The 25,458-nt window shown below is 40.0% G+C and overlaps 1 protein-coding gene across 1 annotated transcript in view; it reads left to right on the top strand.

Annotated features, from left to right (window-relative positions):
• The window catches only part of ASB13 (ankyrin repeat and SOCS box containing 13), an 86,741-nt gene that overhangs the window by 16,335 nt on the left and 44,948 nt on the right, over nt 1-25,458 (top strand). Inside the window, exon 4 of the mRNA XM_053716406.1 lies at nt 21,227-21,361. Within this exon, the coding sequence (XP_053572381.1) occupies nt 21,227-21,361 (135 nt within the window). The remainder of the gene's footprint in view (nt 1-21,226; nt 21,362-25,458) is intronic.

Below are 25,458 nucleotides of genomic sequence, written 5' to 3'. Positions count from 1 at the left end.
TACACGAAATAAGGGATGTTATCCCTGTTTGCACTGCGCCCAATGTAACTCTATAATTAAAGGCAAATACCTGGCACAAAATGATAAAAGGAAACAATACACTATAAATGGATTATATACATGCCAGACTAATTATGTAATCTATTTACTTAAATGCCCATGTGGGCTTTGTTATATTGGCGAGACCACCCAGGCTGCCAGGGATAGGTTCAGCCAACATAAGGCCTCTATTAAATCTAAAGATTTGTCATTACCAGTTTCTGCACATTTCACACAAATGGGACACACAGTTAGCCAACTCCGCTTTCAAATTATAGACCATATTCCCATACATAGAAGAGGGGGCAATAGGGAATTAAAGTTAAAACAAAAAGAAGTATGGTGGATTAAACGTTTGAATACTTTACACCCTTATGGTCTGAATAGGGACTATGATTTGTATTTGTTTTTATAAGATATTCTTTTGTTTTAAAATGTTATGTGTTTTGGGGCCACCAGGGGGCACTCAAGTAAAGCAAATTGCAATACCTGGACAGGTATGAGTTAAATCAATTAGTTCACAGCACTAAACCCTGATTGGTTCTGATACCCTTTTTAAATGTTTGTTCAGTTGTATTTTAACTATGCATGAATAAGGACCATGTAGGTCCGAAACGTCGCCTTTTTATGGTTGTTGTACCTCAATAAAAGAATTTTTCACCTCTAAGAAGCAAGACTGTGCTGTGGTGCTGTTACACTTTGCATATATGGACTGTATCTCTTGGAGTGTGGCTGATACTCCACAGTAACGAGCACACAAGCTGGAAGCTAGTATTGAAACTTATGGTGCTGGGCTCTAACTATCTATTGTTTATATATATATATATATATATATATATATATATATATATATATATATATATATATATATATATATATATATATATAAAATATAACAAAAGCAAACACTGCACGGACAATCAAAGTGCTGTTGTAGTCAAGAAGGTTTTATTAATCTACAGGTTTAGACAAAGTCAGACATCAAAACACCTGACATGTTTCGCGCAGGCGTACCTGCGCTTCATCAGAGGTCTATATATATATGTCTGTATGTATATGTAGCCGAAAAAAAGAATGTTTAGCCAGAAACTTGATAAGATAAAAATTTACACGCGTTTCGTGTATTCCAACCTTAAGAACCCTTTACTGTGTCCTGGTTGGTGGATACATAAATTGAAATTTAAAGATACAAGGGTATATCGTTATTATAAAAATGTCATTAGAATATATACATCATGTTCTCACCTAGGCAATAACATATGACTGGTAAAACATAGACAAATAGGTTATTATCATGACAATACACATAAAAGTGGTATGGAAAAGAATAAAAGGAAAATATTCCTGCACCATTCACCGATGAGGGACATAGTATGAAGCAATTATCTACTAGTTCCCTTAGCTGTCAGCTCTCGGAATCGATACTTTTATTTTAAATGGTTCAAATATTCCAAATACTTCATGATCATACATACACTGCATAATAATCTATTATTAGCAATTGAAAAAATCCATCTTGATTAAATCAAAAAGGAGAATAGTGTTAACCCTTCACCTTATTTTACACAAGGAGGGGTATGGTAGATTTCAACAGGGGAAAATGGGGGATCGACAGGCACCTTAAACCAGTAGTTAATAAAATCGTATTCAGAATTCAGACCCAGAGGTCTCTTTGTCTGGAGTCTGAATATCCAGTACATCTCCTGTCTAGACAGGATCTGGTATCTGTCTCCCCCCTCATCTGGGGTAGTACCCTTTCAATGATCATCCACCTTAGTGAGCTACAGTCTCTGGCATGTTTCCTAACAAAATTATCCACCGGGGGTGTGCTGATCCTGCCCACATTAATCGTGGACAAGTGTTCCCGGATCCTTGAACGCACATCCCTGGTGGTTAACCCTACATATTGAAGGTTACAAGTTGAACACCAACGTAGATACACACAATAAGTGGATTTATTGTTAAGGCAAGATGATACTTCAAACCTTTCACCTTTCACAAATGATCCAAACGATGGATCCACATGGATGTGTTCGCAAGCTTTACATTGCAAATAGCCGCACCTAAACGTCACCTTGTGTCTCAACCATGATGATGACGCTGTTGCAGACGCAGGTTTTTTAAGTTGAGAAGGTGAAACAATACTACCTATAAATCTATCCCTCCTTTAGGAAAATCTACATCCCTTCCCGACTGTGTCTGCAAGAGCGTCATCAGCTACCAGTAACTGAAAATGTCGGCGTATTACACCACAAATGTCTTGGTACTGTGCTGAAAAATCTGTCACAAATGTCAGCTTATTCATAGTGGTCCCTAGGTTACCAACCCTATCCTCTGGGCATACTAGTCACTTCCCTTCTAGCTCTTATGATCACATTTCTACTGTATCCCCTCTCCTGAAAGCGGTTTTCTAAATCATCTGCATGTCTATCAAAACTACTAGGTTGAGTACAATTCCTCTTAAGTCGCACGAATTGTCCCTTGACCACCGAGAAGGGCACATGCCTGGGATGACAGCTTCTGGCATGCAGGAGACTGTTCCCAGATATAGGTTTTCTGTAAACCTCTGAGGTGACCTTACCAGAAGGCCACCCTCTCAGTTCCAGGTAGTGAACCATACTTGCATCAAACCCATATGTGAAACGCAGGTCCAAGTCATTGTGTCCCAGGTACTCAACAAACCTATCAGCCATATTTTTATCCTCATGCCAGATAAATATCAGGTCATCAATGAACCGATGGTACAACCTAATTGATGACCTAACAGGATTGCTATCTGCATAGATGTGGGACCGCTCCCACCAACCCATGAATAGGTTGGCATAAGTGGGTGCAAATTTTGCACCCATAGCGGTCCCACATCTCTGCAGATAGAACTCTCCCTCGAACTGAAACAAGTTGTGAGATAACAGAAATTTGGTAACATCCAGTATAAAAGTTCTGAGTGGCCCACCGTGAGATGTCTCATTCTCCAAAAATAAGCAATCGCCTTTAGACCCCATTCATGGGGTATTGAAGAGTATAACGCTACGACATCCACATTATAAATTATAGAAATGTGTGCACTCTATCCAGTTTACAAACAAAAAACAATTTTGGTGCTAGCAGTCACTATACAATAGTAAACAAAAGGATAAGAGAGTAGTCACAGCTAAAAAATGCATGCTGTGAAAAAGAATGACAAGGCAGCACTCAAATTGCGTAAATAACAAGTGGTTTATTTGGTAAACCTACATATGTCAAAAACAATTCACAAAACCCTTAATTATACTAAAAAGGAGTAACTAGTAAACCCAGGCCTGGTTTGTACTTAATCTAACACACTACCGTAAAACTACGGTTATAACAAATGATTGTTCGAAGTATATGACTTGTTTAAACTATGCACTGTTACAAACAAACAAACAATGTGTAAAAGATGTGTGAAAGATAAACTGTTGCAACAAAATTCAAAGGAGACACAGATTAACAAATGTCCGTTTACCAGAGCACTTAGTGTGAATCACACGCTCTGCAATTGAGAAATCTTACAAAGAAGCAGTTCCAGTGTTACTGATTGGAAGACCAACTGTTATAGATTACTGAGCAAACAGTCTCACCACATTCGCGGTATGAAGTTCCAGTATTCGCTTCAACACTAGCTTTTATAATTACCACTTGATCACTCCAAACTATGCATATTTCTCATGCCGGATCCTGGTAATTCTCCAAACAAAGCGATGTGTGTTAAAGCTCCATAACGGTTTCAGTACCTCCTTGTATTCAAAAAACCGGAACTTCTATTCAAGACTGCTGCGTGCTTTTCAGTTGTCAGAACCTCATCAAGGTAACTCGGTATGCTTTAGACCAGCTGCCAGGGACTTAGCACTCCACTTCAAACAGTTGCCGCTTCACAAAACGTCAGACATGACGCGTTTCGCCCCTCCCCTTAGTGGGCTGACTTTAGGGCCTCATCGGATGCTTATTTGTGGTGAAAACACCCCTTTTATAGCACAATAGCTAATTTAAATATTTAATTGATGACAGTTTAAGCACCATATTGCAACCTCATTTTCAAAGATAAACAAAAACTTTATTGCACAAACATCATATTTGTTAAATAGTTACATGTTATGCAACATATACTTGGGTTTTTCTTTTTCATTCTGGGATGGCAAAATCGAAACTACACAATTTTTCTACCTTTGCAATTTTTTACATCTCTAAACCTTTACTTATCATTAAGGCTAAACTAATGACCATTATATACACAACCAAAAAATAATGTATGTATTGAGATACCAACAAGTTCTTTAACATTTGTCCCCTACTAAAGACGGTTCTACAGAAAGCATGAGAAATCTATTTTTTCATTAAGGCCATTTGGAGCCAGAGTGTTTAGTCGATAAATCCATCGGGATTCATTCCTCAACAGCATATTATCAACATCACCCCCACGGCGGTGCTGTTTTATGTGCTGGATGCCAGTTACTTTCATGATAGTGAAATCAGAATTATGATATAATTCAAAGTGTCTGGCTACTGGGCTATCCTGCTCTTTGTTCTTAATATCATCCCTATGCTCTCTGACTCGATCTTTCAGATCACGTTTTGTTTTCCCTATATAGAATAGGGGGCATGAGCAATGCAAGAGGTAAATGACACCTGTAGTGTTGCAGGTTATCCATTGTTTTATATTATATTGTCTACCTGTTAAAGTTTCAAATTTACATGTTTTTTGTATAAACCTGCAGTACACACAATGCCCACAAGGACTACAGCCTTGCCATTTGCCTCTTGTGCTTAACCAATTGGTTTTCGGTTCTCTTGTGTATTCACTTCTAACAAGCTTATCCTTAAGACTGTCAGCTCTGCGTGCTGTCAACAATGGAAAGTCTCCTACATAGTCTTTTAGTTCAGTATCAATAGTCAACATGTGCCAATATTTATTCATGATGTCTCTAAGTTTGCCCCAGTGTGCGTTGTATTTAGTTATGAGGCGTACCTTATCACCATTTCTTTTAACTACATTCTGTTTATAGAGCAGATCATTTCTTGTGCTGTTCCTAGCCCTTGTCCAGGCCCTTTTAACCTGTCTTTTAGAATATCCTCTTTCAAGGAACCTAGACGACATGTCTTTGGCCTGTGATTCAAACTCCTCTAAGTCAGAACAATTCCTTCTCAACCGAAGGAATTGGCCAACTGGAATGCCAGTTTTTAGGCATTCAGGATGGTGGCTAGTGGCATGTAAAAGGCTATTAGTGGCCGTTGATTTTCGATGGACCCTAGTGGTTAAGTGTCTACCTTCTTTCCTAATTGATAGATCTAAGAAAGTTGCTTCATCTTTACTCATTTCACATGTGAGAAAGATGTTGTACCCATTGTCAGAGTTCAAAATACTCAAGAAATTTTCAAACAACTCTTTGCTGCCCCGCCACAGGAGTAGAATATCGTCCACATAGCGGAGCCAGAGTGCCACATGTGCCTCCACCAGGGATTCAAAACACGAGAAAACCTCTCGTGCCTCCCATAAGCCTAGATGTAGACAGGCATATGTGGGGGCACATGTGGCACCCATGGCCGTGCCTTGAAGCTGTCTATAATATCTTCCATCAAATTGGAATATATTATTATTCAAAATGAGTCGTAACAAAGAGATTACAAAATCAGTGTGCTTTTGAAAATCATGCCCTCTTTGTTCTAGAAAATATCTGGTTGCTCTGATTCCCACATTATGGGGGATCGAGGAGTATAACGACTCGACATCAAGGGTCACTAACCATGTGTCTTCATCAACCTCAATGCCATCTAATTTCCTAAGGACATCTGAAGTATCTTGGACATAGGAGGGCAATGAACTTAGGAAGGGTCTCATAAAGTAGTCTATATATCTACTCGCTCCTTCCATAGGCCCCCCTATGCCCGAGATAATTGGTCGTCCTGGCGGTTTGCTCATGCTTTTGTGCAGCTTGGGAATGCAGTAAAAGGTTGGCACAATAGGAAACTTTTTGAACATGAATGCATGTTCTTTGGTTGTTATTAGCCCTTCTCTCAAGGCATCATTGAGAATGAACAAAAGCTCATTACAAGATGTATCAAATGCAATTCTGTTTGTCAATTCATACTGTGTAGTGTTAGATAATTGCCTCTGGATTTCTGTCACATAGTCATTATCATTCATGACTACCAAATTACCACCCTTATCGGATGATTTAAAAATGAGACCCTTACTGCTGAGTAATTCTTTGAGAGACCTTCTCTCATCTAAACTCAAATTATCCTGAACGACTTCACATCCTTGTAAATCCCCAATCTCTCTTTCAACGCATCTTACAAAGTTTTGAATCTCTGGAGCTGTTGAGAGTGGGGGCATGTATTTGGAAGTCGGTCTAAAATTGGATTTTTTAGGGTGTTGAGTGATATCAACATCCTCATTTTGCTCCTCTAAAAGTGACAGTAAGTCATCCAGGGCAGGTTTGTCTCTTTTGTCCAGAGGCACATCCGGACCCATTTTTCTATTCATCACTTTTTTAAGTACCAGCTTCCTGGCAAATAAGTTTAGGTCTTTGATGAATTCAAATTTATCCAGATGTGCCGATGGACAGAACGACAAACCTTTACTTAGCAGTGACATTTGTGTGAGGGAAAGGGGGACGGAAGATAAGTTCACAACCCTGAGGGTGTCAACACCCCCAGATCCATGTGAGCCAAGAATAGAGGTTATACCCTCTGATTCCTGGTTAACATCCGTGTACCTCTGTTGTTCTTGTACCTCCCACCACCTCTTCTCCTGTTTGAAGAGCGTCCACCTCCCTCTCTTTCTCCTGCCCCCCCTCCTTGTTTTCCGCCTAAAGGGGGCAGGTCTAAAGAAGAGCCTGCCACAATTTCATTTTGTTCATTATCTGAGTTGTCAGTCCCTGAGTCATATGAAAACCTGCTGTTATTATTATTTCTGTAGATGTAGATCTTGTTTTTCCTTTCATCATCCTGATCTCTCATTAATTTTTTCCTCTTTCTAAATTTCACTTCATTTTGTAATTTATCTAGATTCCTTTGAATCTCTTTGTTTAATTTTTCGAAAGCTGGATCTACAGAAAAAATATTAACAGCTAAATATGCCTTTTCTACTTCAATCTTACTTTCTTCTAACTTAATTTTATCCTCTGATATCATTAATTCCATCAGTTCAATTGTACATTTAGTTAGAATTGCATTCCATTTTGCAACAAATTCATTATCAGCATTTGGTCCTCTTAAACTAATGCCAGGGTCCAATTTGATCCTTAGACCTCTTGGTATTAGTTTTTCTCTAACATAGTTCTCAAGACTAGCAATCTCCCATTTGAGTTTCAATTCTTTAATAGCTTTAGCTTTATATAATTTGAACGCTGTGAACACATCTTCACTTTTTTCATCAATATTTTGCTCATCAATGATAATTGTGGCTTTAAAAGCTTCACTCACATCACTCTGCCATCTTTCATCAGTAATTTTAAATGCCATTTTACCACCCCAGAACGAAAAGCAACAGAGTTCTTGACAAAATGGAGGATACCAAATAGTAAATAAACTCCACTCGGTTCGTAATCAAAGATAGGTGCTCAACTGAAACAGCATTAAATCAGCTGCATATGTCCAAATTATAAATTATAGAAATGTGTGCACTCTATCCAGTTTACAAACAAAAAACAATTTTGGTGCTAGCAGTCACTATACAATAGTAAACAAAAGGATAAGAGAGTAGTCACAGCTAAAAAATGCATGCTGTGAAAAAGAATGACAAGGCAGCACTCAAATTGCGTAAATAACAAGTGGTTTATTTGGTAAACCTACATATGTCAAAAACAATTCACAAAACCCTTAATTATACTAAAAAGGAGTAACTAGTAAACCCAGGCCTGGTTTGTACTTAATCTAACACACTACCGTAAAACTACGGTTATAACAAATGATTGTTCGAAGTATATGACTTGTTTAAACTATGCACTGTTACAAACAAACAAACAATGTGTAAAAGATGTGTGAAAGATAAACTGTTGCAACAAAATTCAAAGGAGACACAGATTAACAAATGTCCGTTTACCAGAGCACTTAGTGTGAATCACACGCTCTGCAATTGAGAAATGTTACAAAGAAGCAGTTCCAGTGTTACTGATTGGAAGACCAACTGTTATAGATTACTGAGCAAACAGTCTCACCACATTCGCGGTATGAAGTTCCAGTATTCGCTTCAACACTAGCTTTTATAATTACCACTTGATCACTCCAAACTATGCATATTTCTCATGCCGGATCCTGGTAATTCTCCAAACAAAGCGATGTGTGTTAAAGCTCCATAACGGTTTCAGTACCTCCTTGTATTCAAAAAACCGGAACTTCTATTCAAGACTGCTGCGTGCTTTTCAGTTGTCAGAACCTCATCAAGGTAACTCGGTATGCTTTAGACCAGCTGCCAGGGACTTAGCACTCCACTTCAAACAGTTGCCGCTTCACAAAACGTCAGACATGACGCGTTTCGCCCCTCCCCTTAGTGGGCTGACTTTAGGGCCTCATCGGATGCTTATTTGTGGTGAAAACACCCCTTTTATAGCACAATAGCTAATTTAAATATTTAATTGATGACAGTTTAAGCACCATATTGCAACCTCATTTTCAAAGATAAACAAAAACTTTATTGCACAAACATCATATTTGTTAAATAGTTACATGTTATGCAACATATACTTGGGTTTTTCTTTTTCATTCTGGGATGGCAAAATCGAAACTACACAATTTTTCTACCTTTGCAATTTTTTACATCTCTAAACCTTTACTTATCATTAAGGCTAAACTAATGACCATTATATACACAACCAAAAAATAATGTATGTATTGAGATACCAACAAGTTCTTTAACATTTGTCCCCTACTAAAGACGGTTCTACAGAAAGCATGAGAAATCTATTTTTTCATTAAGGCCATTTGGAGCCAGAGTGTTTAGTCGATAAATCCATCGGGATTCATTCCTCAACAGCATATTATCAACATCACCCCCACGGCGGTGCTGTTTTATGTGCTGGATGCCAGTTACTTTCATGATAGTGAAATCAGAATTATGATATAATTCAAAGTGTCTGGCTACTGGGCTATCCTGCTCTTTGTTCTTAATATCATCCCTATGCTCTCTGACTCGATCTTTAGATCACGTTTTGTTTTCCCTATATAGAATTTAGAGACATCATGAATAAATATTGGCACATGTTGACTATTGATACTGAACTAAAAGACTATGTAGGAGACTTTCCATTGTTGACAGCACGCAGAGCTGACAGTCTTAAGGATAAGCTTGTTAGAAGTGAATACACAAGAGAACCGAAAACCAATTGGTTAAGCACAAGAGGCAAATGGCAAGGCTGTAGTCCTTGTGGGCATTGTGTGTACTGCAGGTTTATACAAAAAACATGTAAATTTGAAACTTTAACAGGTAGACAATATAATATAAAACAATGGATAACCTGCAACACTACAGGTGTCATTTACCTCTTGCATTGCTCATGCCCCCTATTCTATATAGGGAAAACAAAACGTGATCTGAAAGATCGAGTCAGAGAGCATAGGGATGATATTAAGAACAAAGAGCAGGATAGCCCAGTAGCCAGACACTTTGAATTATATCATAATTCTGATTTCACTATCATGAAAGTAACTGGCATCCAGCACATAAAACAGCACCGCCGTGGGGGTGATGTTGATAATATGCTGTTGAGGAATGAATCCCGATGGATTTATCGACTAAACACTCTGGCTCCAAATGGCCTTAATGAAAAAATAGATTTCTCATGCTTTCTGTAGAACCGTCTTTAGTAGGGGACAAATGTTAAAGAACTTGTTGGTATCTCAATACATACATTATTTTTTGGTTGTGTATATAATGGTCATTAGTTTAGCCTTAATGATAAGTAAAGGTTTAGAGATGTAAAAAATTGCAAAGGTAGAAAAATTGTGTAGTTTCGATTTTGCCATCCCAGAATGAAAAAGAAAAACCCAAGTATATGTTGCATAACATGTAACTATTTAACAAATATGATGTTTGTGCAATAAAGTTTTTGTTTATCTTTGAAAATGAGGTTGCAATATGGTGCTTAAACTGTCATCAATTAAATATTTAAATTAGCTATTGTGCTATAAAAGGGGTGTTTTCACCACAAATAAGCATCCGATGAGGCCCTAAAGTCAGCCCACTAAGGGGAGGGGCGAAACGCGTCATGTCTGACGTTTTGTGAAGCGGCAACTGTTTGAAGTGGAGTGCTAAGTCCCTGGCAGCTGGTCTAAAGCATACCGAGTTACCTTGATGAGGTTCTGACAACTGAAAAGCACGCAGCAGTCTTGAATAGAAGTTCCGGTTTTTTGAATACAAGGAGGTACTGAAACCGTTATGGAGCTTTAACACACATCGCTTTGTTTGGAGAATTACCAGGATCCGGCATGAGAAATATGCATAGTTTGGAGTGATCAAGTGGTAATTATAAAAGCTAGTGTTGAAGCGAATACTGGAACTTCATACCGCAAATGTGGTGAGACTGTTTGCTCAGTAATCTATAACAGTTGGTCTTCCAATCAGTAACACTGGAACTGCTTCTTTGTAACATTTCTCAATTGCAGAGCGTGTGATTCACACTAAGTGCTCTGGTAAACGGACATTTGTTAATCTGTGTCTCCTTTGAATTTTGTTGCAACAGTTTATCTTTCACACATCTTTTACACATTGTTTGTTTGTTTGTAACAGTGCATAGTTTAAACAAGTCATATACTTCGAACAATCATTTGTTATAACCGTAGTTTTACGGTAGTGTGTTAGATTAAGTACAAACCAGGCCTGGGTTTACTAGTTACTCCTTTTTAGTATAATTAAGGGTTTTGTGAATTGTTTTTGACATATGTAGGTTTACCAAATAAACCACTTGTTATTTACGCAATTTGAGTGCTGCCTTGTCATTCTTTTTCACAGCATGCATTTTTTAGCTGTGACTACTCTCTTATCCTTTTGTTTGCTACGACATCCACAGTGAGCCACCCAGAATCCTGGGTCCATTCTACTCTCTCAACCAAATTTAGGACATGTTTGGAATCTCTTGTATAACTGGGAAGAGACCTAACCAGTGGCTGCAAGATGTCATCCAGCCACTCAGATAAGTGCTCCAGCATAGACCCTATCCCACTCAAGATGGCCCCACCTTGGACATTTTCTAGCGTCTTATGCACCTTAGGCAAATTATGGAACAGTGGAATAACTGGATGGTCCACATAAAGATATTGAAGGGTTTTGACATCAATCAAGCCCTGTTCCATAGCTCAATCAAGCAGGTGCATAAGCTCACGTTGAAAGTTTTTGGTAGGATCCTGCTTTCACCTCTTATAGCTGTCAGTGTTCCTCAACTGCCTAAATGCCTCATCAACATAGTCAGTTATGTTCATGAGCACCACTGAGCCCCCTTATCCACTTGCTTAATTACAATATTTACATTCTTACCCAATGATTTTAGGGCCATTTGCTCATTTCTGGCCATGTTCTTCTTTTTAATAGTGTCTGTGCCTGAGAGAGCGTCCTTAAATTTGCTTCTACTCTTTTGTAAAAAGTTTCCATTATGCTCCCCCTACTCTGAATGGGGTAGAAAGTAGAGGGATTTCTGTACTTCTTACTCCTTCTCTGGGTCTCACTCACAACCTCTGTTGATCCTTGCTTCTCTAACCCCCTCAGAGTAATTAGGTCACATGTTTCATGGAAGTCTAATTCCGGATGTACATCTCTTGTGTTGTGTTCTACGTAAGGTGTTACATCAGGGTCGTCACCTGTATTGGACAAATGCTTGCGTAAGGTAATATTACGTATGAACCTATTAAGGTTCAACATAGTTCGGAATAGGTTAAAATTAACTGTAGGTACAAAGCCCAGACCAAGACGCAGCACCCTACTCTCATCGGATGTTAATACATGGTTGGATGAATTTATGATGGTTTGTATTTTGAAGGAACCCAAGTCTGTCTTGTTGGATATCTCCCCTGTTGGGGTGTTTGCATATTCATCCCTCCTTCCCTGGTATGTTGGCCCATCTGAAAAACCTGTTCTAGCTGACCTAGTTCATCATCCCTACCTCTTGCTGTACTGGTGTTTGGGTAGGTAGGTGGATACATGGGTTCTGATGTTGGCTGATATCTTGTCAGTTGGTGTGTTTGCCCCATAGATTGCACAGAATGTTGTGCTGCCCTTGCTCTATTGGGGCCATGTTTCGTCCCCATCCTAACAAATGTGTTGCCTCGTCCCACAAATCTATTATAATTGATGTTCATATTAACAATTTCCTGGGGAAAGTTATCCTCATTATCTGACTGTCCGTTCTCCTCACCTGAGTCAGCCTCGCTGTCTGAGAAGGTTACTGTCCTATTTCCCCTACCCCTATGTCTACTACCCCTACCTCTCCTATTGCCCCTAGAGGCATTTTGTTTCCTCCTATGCTGGAACCTTTGGCTCTTGTTCCATATATACACCTTATTACTATCATAGTCCGACTTGTCCCTTAAAAATTTAGTATGCTTAAAGGGACAGTATACACTCATTTTCATATAACTGCATGTAATAGACACTACTATAAAGAATAAGATGCACAGATACTGATATAAAAATCCAGTATAAAACTGTTTAAAAACTTACTTAGAAGCTCTCAGTTTAGCTCTGTTGAAAAGGTAGCTGGAAAACCCACTGCAAGTGGGAAATAAGACACTCCCCCCTCCCCCTTCTTTTGCATATGAAAAGACCATTTACACAAGCAGGAGCAAGCTGGAGAAGGTAGCTGACAGTATTCACATAAAACTTTGGTGCTTGGTTAGGAGTCTGAAAATCAGAGCAATGTTATTAAAAAATAATATAAATAGATCATCTACAAAACATTTATGCAAAGAAAAAATGAGTGTATAATGTCCCTTTAATGTTAACTATTTCACATTTAGCCTCAAGTAAGTCTGCTGCAGGACATTATCAAACTTTGGGTAATCAAGAGTATTACAAAAACCATGTAGGAGTAATTGAACTTCATCAATCTCTGTTCTAATCATATTCAACAATCTAGTTTTATGGGTAATTAACAATTTCATCAATCTTAGTGAACAGTCACTTAATGTGGTATTCCACATATCAATAAACTCCTGATCTTCAGTCTCAAAGGTGGGGAACTTGCTAACTCACAGGCCCCTGGGTATCATATTCAATGCAGTGTATTTTTCTAGAGTCCAAATATCCCATTTGAGCTTCTTTTCCTTTACCATCAATCTTTCCATATTATCAAATAACTTAGGTAAATCATAGTTATTGCAATCCTGGGAGAATATTTGCTCAATCTCCCTATTGTCTACATCCCTCTCATTCACTTTTTTCAAGGAAAAGAAAGAAACCATAGCTGATTCTTCCTGTGTTTGATATTATTTTATTTTATTATTATCGGTTATTTGTAGAGCTCCTAAAGATTCTGCAGCGCTATAAACAAAGGGGGAGTACAAAAAAACAATTATAGGGATCAAATGGGCAGAGGGCCCTGCCAAGAGTTGCACTGTTGTAGAAGCTGGACTCTTAGGCTTACGTGCTAAGGGGGTTCAGGGGATAGCAATGGAGGAGTGGAACTGGTATAAAGTAAGGTTAGCATAGGTTGTGTGCATCCCTGAACAGTATAGTCTTTAGGGAGCGCTTGAAGATTTCAAAACTAGGGGAGAGTCTTGTAGAGCGAGGCAGAGAGTTCCACAAGATGGGAGCCAGTCTGGAGAAGTCCTGTAAACGGGAGTGCGATGAGGTAACCAGAGAGGAGAGTAGGAGGTCATGAGCAGAGCGAAGGGGACGAGAGGGAGAGTATCTGGTCTGAGATATAGGAGGGAGCAGTGCAGTTGAGGGCTTTGTATGTCAGAGTGAGAATTTTGTGTTTGATCCTAGAGGCAAGAGGAAGCCAGTGAAGGGATTGGCAGAGAGGTGCAGCAGATGAAGAGCGACGTGTAAGGAAGATGAGTCTGGCAGTGGCATTCATTATGGATTGTAAAGGAGCTAGGCGGCAGGTGGGGAGACCAGAGAGGACAGAGTTGCAGTAATCGAGGCGGGAAAGAATGAGAGAGTGGATTAAAATCTTAGTTGTGTCTTGTGTAAGGAAGTGTCTAATTTTAGAGATGTTTTTAAGGTGGAAGCGGCATGCTTTAGCCATGGACTGAGTGAAAGAAAGATCTGAGTCAAATGTGACCTCGAGACATTGGGCATGCAGGGTAGGGGTAATGATGGAGTTGTCGACAGTTATATAGAGATTGGGGGTGGAGATTTTGGAAGAAGGGGGGAAAATGGGAAGCTTAGTTTTGGAGAGATTTAGCTTGAGGTAGTGAGAGGACATCCAGGAAGAGATGTGAGAAAGACAGTTACTGACACAGGTTAGCAAGGAAGGAGATAGGTCTGGTGCAGAGAAGTAGATTTGGGTGTCATCGGCATACAAATGATATTGGAAACCGTGGGACTTTATTAGGGAACCTAGAGATGACGTGTAGATTGAGAAGAGAAGGGGACCGAGGACAGAGCCTTGCGGTACTCCGACAGAAAGTGGTGACGGGGCAGAGGAGGCCCCAGAGAAGGCTACACTAAAGGTACGGTTTGACAGGTAGGAAGGGAGCCACGAAAGGGCTGTGTCACAGATACCGAAGGATTGGAGGGTTTGGAGCAAAAGAATGTGGTCAACAGTTTCATAGGCTACGGACAGATCAAGGAGGATAAGAAGAGAGAAGTGGCCTTTTGATTTTGCTGTAAGTAGGTCGTTGGTAACCTTAACAATAGCTGTCTCTGTGGAGTGATGGGGACGAAATCCAGATTTCAGTGGGTCAAGAAGGGAGTTTAACGTAAGGAAATGGGATAGGCATGCATATACTAGTTTTTTGAGAATCTTTGAGGCAAGAGGGAGTAGGGAAATAGGGTGGTAGTTGGATGGGGAGGTAGGTTCAAGGGAAGTTTTTTTGAGGATAGGTGTGACCAGTGCATGTTTAAGCGATGAGGGAAATATACCGGTGCTGAGGGAGAGGTTGAAAATGTGTGTTAGTATTGGGGTAAGGGTAGCAGAGAGGGAGGGGAGTAGCTGTGAGGGGATAGGGTCAAGGGGACAGGTAGTGAGGTGAGAGTGCAGTATAAGTGCCAAAACTTCTTCCTCAGTAACAGGGGAGAATGAGCTAAGTTTAAGGTTATGTGGGTTGTGGTTGAGTGATATCATTTGAGGGGGGGAGAGAATGGAATTATGTTGAGAGCTGATTTCATTTCTGATGTAATCAATTTTGTTATTGAAGTGGCTGGCAAAGTCTTGAGCTGACAGAGAAGTTGTATTAGGAGGTGGGAGAGGGCGGAGGAGAGTATTGAAAGTGGAGAACAGACGTTTTGGGTTTGAAGAAAGATTAGAGATAAGAGTAGAGAAGTAGTGTTGCTTATGGAGATTAAGGGCAGAATAGTAGGAGTTCAAGATAAATTTGTAATGAAGAAAATTAGCTGAACTCCGAGATTTTCCCCAGTGCCGCTCAGCAGTACAGGAACATTTGCGTAGGTACCGTGTCAGAGGAGTATGCCAGGGCTGAGGATGAGTGTGTGATTTCAGAGCTATGGTAAGAGGGGCGCGCTTGTCAAGGATGGATATAAGGGTGGAATTATAGTGGCAGATAGATTGTTCAGGGCAGAAAAAGGAAGAGAAGGATGAGAGGAGAGGTTTGAGGGAATTAGCAAGCTGCTGCTGATCTAATGACATAATGCTTCTGTGAAGTTTGGTGTGAGGAGTAGAAGGAGGGAGAGTGGTAGGGAGGGATGATATGTTGCAAGTAAGGAGATGGTGGTCAGAAAGAGGAAAGGGGGAGTTTGTGAAGTTTGAGAGAGTGCATCGATAGCTAAAGATCAGGTCAAGAGAGTGACGGTCTTTGTGAGTGGGAGAATCAGTCCATTGTGACAGACCAAAAGAGGAAGTGAGTTGCAGAAGTTGTTTTGCAGATGAGGCAGTGGGATTGTCAAGAGGGATGTTGAAGTCACCAAGAATGAGGGCAGGGGTGTCTGAGGAAAGGTAATAAGCTAGGCAGGCAGCCAAGTGATCTAGAAATTGAGTTGAAGAGCCAGGGGGTCGGTATATGACTGCAACACGTATAGAGAGAGGAGAGAAATGGTGAATCATGTGGGTTTCGAATGAGGAAAATGTGAGGGAAGAGATGGGTTGTATTTGTTGAAAGGTGCAACGAGAGGAAAGTAAAATACCTACACCACCTCCTTGTCTATTAGAAGACCTAGGAGTGTGGCTGAAGAGGAGACCCCCATGTGACAGAGCAGCAGTGGATGCTGTGTCTAGGGGAGAGAGCCAGGTTTCTGTTAGGGCCAGAAGGTTGAGTGAGCGGGAGATGAAGAGGTCATGTATAGAAGTGAGCTTGTTGCACACAGAGCGAGAGTTCCAGAGTGCACAAGTGAAAGGGGTAGTGACTTTTGATGCAAGAGGAATGTGAGTAAGGTTTGCAGAGTCTATGGGACGTTACACATGGATGTGCACGGCTAGGCAGTGGTTGGGGACCAGGATTAGGGGACATGTCACCAGCAGTAAGTAAAAGCAAGAGGGAGAGTGACATGAGATAAGATACAGATTTGCAGTAATGAGACTGTTTTTGAGACGAGGTGCAGGGGGGAGAGAGAGTGTTTAGGAATAGGTAAAGTTCATGAGTACAAAAGTAAAGTGAGTTTTAGAGAGATGGGCTAATGAACAGTGCAGGTGGAGAGGGAGAAGGAGTAGTTGAATAATGTAGTTTGTTATAGAGACAAGAGGTAGCAAAAATGATTATGAGTATATTGAGCATTTTTACAAAAGTGGGAACCAGTTAAGCACATAAGACACAGAATTACAGTAGCAATTGCATAGGAAAACAAAAAGGTATATGAAACATTATTACAGAAGTACTTGCCTTGTGTCTTGCCCCTTGCCCAATCCTTGTTCAATTCTTGTATAATTCTATTGTTGATGCCTCACTTATAAAATGTTCACTTTGAAAATGTGAACATAAGTTGTTATAGCAATGCACAGCCTTGTGCAATGCACAGCCCAAACTAGTGTGAAATATATGCAGGCAGGGCAGTCAGCTGAGTCCACTAAATTTAGTTAATTGCTAATCAAAGACAATTGGAAAGGCTAATTGGAAAGTTAGAATCTGGTCTGGTTGCGTGATAGTGCCCAATTGGGACGAGTGACTTGCCAAGTGCCACCCAAATATAAATCTAAAAAAGGAGAAAATCCCAATGGGCAATATAAACAGGTATCTGTCTTTCTAATAATCCGGATTCACTGAGTTTTAGCAATGTTCATAATATAAACTCTATATTCTATACTCAGTCCGTGATGCAATCAAGGGGATTAGTTATCATATGTTACTCATAGTCGATTGTCATGTGCCAAACTTTGCAGGAACCACCTAAATACATATATATATATAACTGAAGTTCAGTACCCAACCATGGAATATGCCCCTTATCCGTCTGTAGTCAATCTTCCATGTTCTGTGCCCAACCGTATATGACAGATGAATGCAAGACACCTCTTTCACATAATCCCAACTGGAGGATATAAATGTTCTTATAAATTAACACACAACCTTACCTGCTCTAGCCGTCTTTCCAGCACTTCTCTCTGAGACAGGTACACAATGCTCACCCGGGCTCCTGCCCGTCCACCGACCGCGGATCGAGCGTTCAACTCGTGTACCTGATGACGTGAGTGACTAGAGCTACCCTCGCTTCCTGGTTTGCGGTCGGCCTGTGTGACTTATTGTCCTCTCGAATTTCTGTCAATCCTGATGTACACTGGTGTAGTAGGCAATGGGCAAATAGTACGGCATATTCCACTGGGTAAAAAGCCGGCTCAAAGGTAATAATCCGGCACAAAAGTAGTAATCCACTGTCTGGCTCCAAGTTTAGAATATTTTGGCAACAAATGTACAGCCGAAAAAAGAATGTTTAGTCAGAAACTTGATAAGATAAAAATTTACTTTTATTCCAAATTCATAAAACTAGAGAGGGATAATACCCCATAACAGAACCGGACTGACGCATTTCGGCTGGATAGCCATACTAATAGTCCATAAAAACTCAGTTCCTATTCCAACCTTGAGAACCCTTTACTGTGTCCTGGTTGGTGGATACATAAATTGAAATTTAAAGATACAGGGGTATATCGTTATTATAAAAATGTCAATAGAATATATACATCATGTTCTCACCTAGGCAATAACATATGACTGGTAAAACATAGACAAAGAGGTTATTATCATGACAATACACATAAAAGTGGTATGGAAAAGAATAAAAGGAAAATATTCCTGCACCATTCACCGATGAGGGACATAGTATGAAGCAATTATCTACTAGTTCCCTTAGCTGTCAGCTCTCGGAATCAATACTTTTATTTCAAATGGTTCAAATATTCCAAATACTTCATGATCATACATACACTGCATAATAATCTATTATTAGCAATTGAAAAAATCCATCTTGATTAAATCAAAAATTTAATCGATGGATTTTTTCAATTGCTAATAATAGATTATTATGCAGTGTATGTATGATCATGAAGTATTTGGAATATTTGAACCATTTGAAATAAAAGTATCGATTCCGAGAGCTGACAGCTAAGGGAACTAGTAGATAATGCTATACTAGAATTATTTCCTATCCATTTTTTGCTTCATACTATGAGGCCTATTTACTAAAGGTCTTGCGGACCTGATCCGACAGGGCGGATCAGGTCCGAAAGACCTCCCTGAATGCGGAGAGCAATACACTCTCCGTATTCAGCATTGCACCAGCAGCTCACAAGAGCTGCTGGTGCAACGCCGCCCACTGCAGACTTGCGGCCAACAGGCCGCCAGCAGTGAGTGTCGACCCGATCGTACTCGATCGGGTTGAATTCCGGCGATTCCTGTCCGCCTGCTCAGAGCAGGCGGACAGGGTTATGGAGCAGCGGTCTTTGTGACCGCTGCTTCATAACTGCTGTTTCTGGCAAGTCTGAAGACTCGCCAGAAACACGGGCCCACAAGCTCCGTACGGAGCTTGTGGGCCCCTAAGTCCCTCATCGGTGAATGGTTCAGGAATATTTTCCTTTTATTCTTTTCCATACCACTTTTATGTGTATTGTCATGATAATAACCTATTTGTCTATGTTTTACCAGTCATATGTTATTGCCTAGGTGAGAACATGATGTATATATTCTAATGACATTTTTATAATAACGATATACCCCTGTATCTTTAAATTTCAATTTATGTATCCACCAACCAGGACACAGTAAAGGGTTCTTAAGGTTGGAATAGGAACTGATTTTTTATGGACTATGAGTACGGCGATCCAGCCGAAATGCGTCAGTCCTGTTCTGTTATGGGGTATTATCCCTCTCTAATTTTATGAATTTGGAATAAAAATACATTTTTATCTTATCAAGTTTCTGGCTAAACATTCTTTTTTTGGCTGTACATTTGTTGCCAATTGCCAGTACTTGTGTTGCACTGCCTCCCGGACCCGGATCCGCATTACCAGGGGGATTTTCTGCTGTTACCCTTTGACTTTTAAAAAAAAATATATTCTAAACTTGGAGCCAGATGGTGGATTACTACTTTTGTGCCGGATTATTACCTTTGAGCCGGCTTTTTACCCAGTGGAATATGCCGTACTATTTGCCCATTGCCTACTACACCAGTGTACATCAGGATTGACAGAAAGTCGAGAGGACAATATGTCACACAGGCTGACCGCAAACTAGGAAGCAAGGGTGGCTCTAGTCACTCACGTCATCAAGTACACAAGTTGAAGGCTCGATCCACAGTCGGTGGACGGGCAGGAGCCCGGGTGAGCATTGTGTACCTGTCTCAGAGAAAGTCGGCTGGAGCGGGTAAGGCTGTGTGTTAATTTATAGGAACATTTATATCCTCCGGTTGGGATTATGTGAGAGAGGTGTCTTGCATTCATCTGTCATATACGGTTGGGCACAGAACATGGAAGATTGACTACAGACGGATAAGGGGCATATTCCATGGTTGGGTACTGAACTTCATTTATATATATATATATATATATATATATATATATATATATATATATATATATGTATTTAGGTGGTTCCTGCAAAGTTTGGCACATGACAATCGACTATGAGTAACATATCTCCTTGATTGCATCACGGACTGAGTATAGAATATAGAGTTTATATTATGAACATTGCTGAAACTCGGTGAATCCGGAATATAAGTAAGGCAGATACCTGTTTATATTGCCCATTGGGATTTTCTCCTTTTTTAGATTTGTATGTATATATACACACACTGTGTTTTCCCCAGGACCTTTTTAGCGGGTGCAGCACCCAGCTGATTTCACTGACCAGCCGGCTAAAAGTTTAGCCAATATTAAGCCAAAATTAGCTAATATTAAAAATGTTTTTATTGCTTAAATTATTTTTAAATATATTTATGTTAAATTATGCAAATAATTTGTGCTTTGGATAGCAGAAAATTATATATTAGAAAATATTAGACTGCCCTGCCAAACTATTCCAGTATATGAGTAGGAAGACTACTTTAATGAGATCCCTTATTCTTTACTGCTGTTAAAAAGGTGGTGGGAGTGGACTTTCTGCCTTCTGGGAAGCTCACTCCCCACCCACTGTACAATACATGCTGGGATTTAGAGCCTAGAACTGCAATGGCACAATACTGAGAGGGAAATAGGGAACTATAAAGTCCATAATGTTATGTAACTCCCAGAATACTGTATTTCTTCCTCAGAGCTACATTGAGAGGAATTAAAAGGAAAGAAAAAAAATAAAAGGATATTCAATTGTCTTTTTTTCCCATGCAGTTTGTAATCTAGGTGGGGAGGAAAATCCAGGGGGGGCATATGCCCCTCCATGGACGCCCATGGTCTCTGGTAATAAGTAAGGTTGCAATATAAATATAATAGTTAACAGGCTGAAAGGTTTTGAACAAAAAAAAAAAAAAACTTTAGTTAAAGAATCTCCTTGAAAGACAGCATGAAACAAATTTTGGGCCTCAAGCCTTGTAAAATAAGAAAATGCGAGTAGATGAAATAAAGCAGTACCTATGGACCAACAAAGACAGAGCTGCCTTACTCTTCCCATTTTAATTTATATTATAATTTATTTTTAGGTAAATCGGAATGTGTGAAGCTCTTAATTGAAGTTGGTGCTAATCTGGAGGCTCATGACTGTCATTTTGGAACCCCCCTGCATGTGGCCTGTGCCAGGGAACACCTAGACTGTGCCAAGGTCTTGCTTGATGCAGGTATGTGTCGCTGGTGCCATGCCGATGCCATAATTAACTATGTGGTTAAAAAACATTTTTTGCACTAGATTATACCCTTTTTCAAGCTTGTTACCCATGCAGTACAATGGTTTGCTACAGCTTACATCTGAACAGTACCATTTGAAAGGACGCAAACTTAAAGGGACATAAAACCCATTATCTTTCATGGTATAGTATTATCTAATTTGTTTTATTATCTTGATATTCTTTGCTGTAAAGCATATCTAGATAGACTCAGTTGCTGCTGATTGGTTGCTGCACTTAGAAGCCTCATGTGATTGGCTCACCCATGTGCATTGCTTTTTCTTCACCTAAGGATATCCAAAAATAAAGCAAAATAAATAATAGAAGTAAATGTGATTTTTTTGGGGTTTAGTGTCCCTTTAAGAAAGAGGGATTTGCTAGCGCTTCCATCAAAATGCCACTTGTACCTACCCTTAAAGAGACATAAAAATAAAGAAAAATCTACTTTTTTGAGGCAGGTAGGTAAGTTCAGGAGTGTGCATGTGTCTGCAGTACTATATGGCAGCAGTTTTGAAACAATGTCATACATAAGCAAAAGCACTAGACGGCAGCACTATTTTCTGTCATGTGGTGCTCCAAACATGTGCACGCTACCTATCTGGATATCTCTTCAACAACGAATAACAAAAGAACAATGAATTTGATAATATAAGTAAATTAGAGATTGTTTTAAAATTGTGTTCTCTATCTGAATCGTGAAAGAAAAATGTTGGGCTTCATGTCTCTTTAACTGGCCCACAATATTGCCCCATTTTAGTCTAAGAGAATCCCCATAAACCGTGGCTGTCTCCCATGGCTTTTTGCAGGGTTTTGAAATTCAGAACTATTCCAATTCACTTGGTGTGATAACCGACTTATTATAAGGTTGGTAAAATAACGTTTTGGTGTGAGGAGGTTAGAGTGTGTTGAACTCATACACTGAACAACAAAAGTCATTTAAAAGCTTTACTGAATGATAAGCAAAAGAACAGTTGATAGTTCCTATTGAAGATCACAGAAATCACAAGTTTGAACATAGGCCATATGCAGTCCAATACAAAGTTCATTATACTTAAGTAGGTTGCAGTAACAAGTCCAGTAGACACTGGTGCTTGAATTGTGCAGTAGAGGGTGAGGCTGTCACGGAATAACAGGTTAGTACCGCAGGCAAAGCTGGCTTGAGGGAAGCTGTCACTGGTTTAGCAGACACAGAATTCTCAGCGGGTACTGTTGGTGAGACTGTCATGGGAAACCAGATAGGTACTATCACTGGTATAGTAGACACAGGATTCTCAGCAGGCACAGGATACCCAGCAGGTGCTGTTGATGAGACTTTCACGGGATACCAGATAGGTACAACAGACACAGCTTCAGGAACAAAATGAACATACACAGGTATCAGGCAAGTCTGCTTGGCTTTTAGAAACATACACCTAGATTTAGAGTTTTGCGGCCAAAGGGGTGCGTTAGCTACGCATGTTTTTTCCCCCCCGCACCTTTTAAATAACGCTGGTATTTAGAGTTCTCTGAAGGGCTGCGTTAGGCTCCAAAAAGGGAGCGTAGAGCATAATTTACCGCCACTTCAACTCTCAATACCAGCATTGCTTACGGTAGTGGCCAGCTTGAAAAACGTGCTCGTGCACTATTCCCCCATTGGAAACAATGGGGCAGTTTGAGCTGAAAAAAAACCTAACACCTGCAAAAAAGCAGCGTTCAGCTCCTAACGCAGCCCCATTGTTTCCTATGGGGAAACAGTTTCTAAGTCTGCACCTAACACCCTAACATGAACCCTTAGTCTAAACACCCCTAACCTTACACTTATTAACCCCTAATCTGCTGCCTCCGCTATCGCTGATACCTGGATTATATTATTAACCCCTAATCTGCCGCTCCGGACACCGCCGTAACCTACGTTATCACTATGAACCCCTAATCTGCTGCCCCCAAAGTCGCCGACACCTACATTATATTTATTAACCCCTAATCTGCCCCCCCAACGTCGCTGCTACCTTACCTACACTTATTAACTCCTAATTTTCCGACTGGACATCGCCGCCACTATAATAAATGTATTAACCCCTAAACCGCCTCACTCCCGCCTCGCAAACCCTATAATAAATTTTATTAACCCCTAATCTGCCCTCACTAACATCGCCGACACCTAACTTCAAGTATTAACCCCTAATCTGCCGACCGGACCTCACCGCTACTATAATAAATGTATTAACCCCTAAAGCTAAGTCTAACCCTAACCCTAACACCCCCCTAAATTAAATATAATTTAAATCTAACGAAATAAATTATTTCTTATTAAATAAATTAATCCTATTTAAAGCTAAATACTTACCTGTAAAATAAACCCTAATATAGCTACAATATAACGAATAATTATATTGTAGCTATTTTAGGATTTATATTTATTTTACAGGCAACTTTTGTATTTATTTTAACTAGGTACAATAACTATTAAATAGTTATTAACTATTTAATAGCTACCTAGTTAAAATAATTACAAAATTACCTGTAAAATAAATCCTAACCTAAGTTACAATTAAACCTAACACTACACTATCAATAAATTAATTAAATAAACTACCTACAATTACCTACAATTAAATCAACTAAACTAAATTACAAAAAAACAAACACTAAATTACAAAAAACAAACAGTAAATTACAAAAAATAAAAAAAGATTACAAGAATTTTAAACTAATTACACCTACTCTAAGCCCCCTAAAAAAAATATCAAAGCCCCCCAAAATAAAAAAATTCCCTACCCTATTCTAAAATAAAAAGTTAACAGCTCTATTACCTTACCAACCCTTACAAGGGCTTTTTGCGGGGCATGCCCCAAAGAAATCAGCTCTTTTGCCTGTAAAAAAACCCATACAATACCCCCCCCAACATTACAACCCACCACCCACATACCCCTAATCTAACCCACCCAAACCCCCCTTAAAAAACCTAACACTAAGCCCCTGAAGATCTCCCTACCTTGTATTCACCCAGCCGTGTATCACCGATCCGTCCAGAAGAGGGTCCGAAGTCTTCATCCTATCCGGCAAGAAGAGGTCCTCCAGAGGGTCCAAAGTCTTCATCCAGGCGGCATCTTCTATCTTCTTCCATCCGGAGCGGAGCGGGTCCATCTTGAAGCAGCCGACGTGGAGCCATCCTTCCTCACCGACGGACTAACGACGAATGAAGGTTCCTTTAAATGATGTCATCCAAGATGGCGTCCCTCGAATTCCGATTGGCTGATAGGATTCTATCAGCCAATCGGAATTAAGGTAGGAAAAATCTGATTGGCTGATTGAATCAGCCAATCAGATTGAAGTTCAATCCGATTGGCTGATTGGATCAGCCAATCAGATTGAGATCGCATTCTATTAGCTGATCGGAACAGCCAATAGAATGCAAGCTCAATCTGATTGGCTGATCCAATCAGCCAATCGGATTGAACTTCAATCTGATTGGCTGATTCAATCAGCCAATCAGATTTTTCCTACCTTAATTCCGATTGGCTGATAGAATCCTATCAGCCAATCGGAATTCGAGGGACGCCATCTTGGATGACGTCATTTAAAGGAACCTTCATTCGTCGTTAGTCCGTCGGTGAGGAAGGATGGCTCCCGCGTCGGCTGCTTCAAGATGGACCCGCTCCGCTCCGGATGGAAGAAGATAGAAGATGCCGCCTGGATGAAGACTTTGGACCCTCTGGAGGACCTCTTCTTGCCAGATAGGATGAAGACTTCGGACCCTCTTCTGGACGGATCGGTGATATCCGGCTGGGTGAATAAAAGGTAGGGAGATCTTCAGGGGCTTAGTGTTAGGTTTTTTAAGGGGGGGTTTGGGTGGGTTAGATTAGGGGTATGTGGGTGGTGGGTTGTAATGTTGGGAGGGGTATTGTATGTTTTTTTTTTACAGGCAAAAGAGCTGATTTCTTTAGGGCATGCCCCGCAAAAAGCGCTTATAAAGGGCTGGTAAGGTAATAGAGCTGTTAACTTTTTATTTTAGAATAGGGTAGGGAATTTTTTTATTTTGGGGGGCTTTGTTATTTTTTTAGGGGGCTTAG

Source organism: Bombina bombina, chromosome 6 (genome assembly GCF_027579735.1).
Source record: "Bombina bombina isolate aBomBom1 chromosome 6, aBomBom1.pri, whole genome shotgun sequence".
NCBI lineage: Eukaryota > Metazoa > Chordata > Amphibia > Anura > Bombinatoridae > Bombina > Bombina bombina.
Note: the sequence above shows the minus strand (reverse complement) of the source record. Positions and strands in the feature narration are given on the sequence as shown.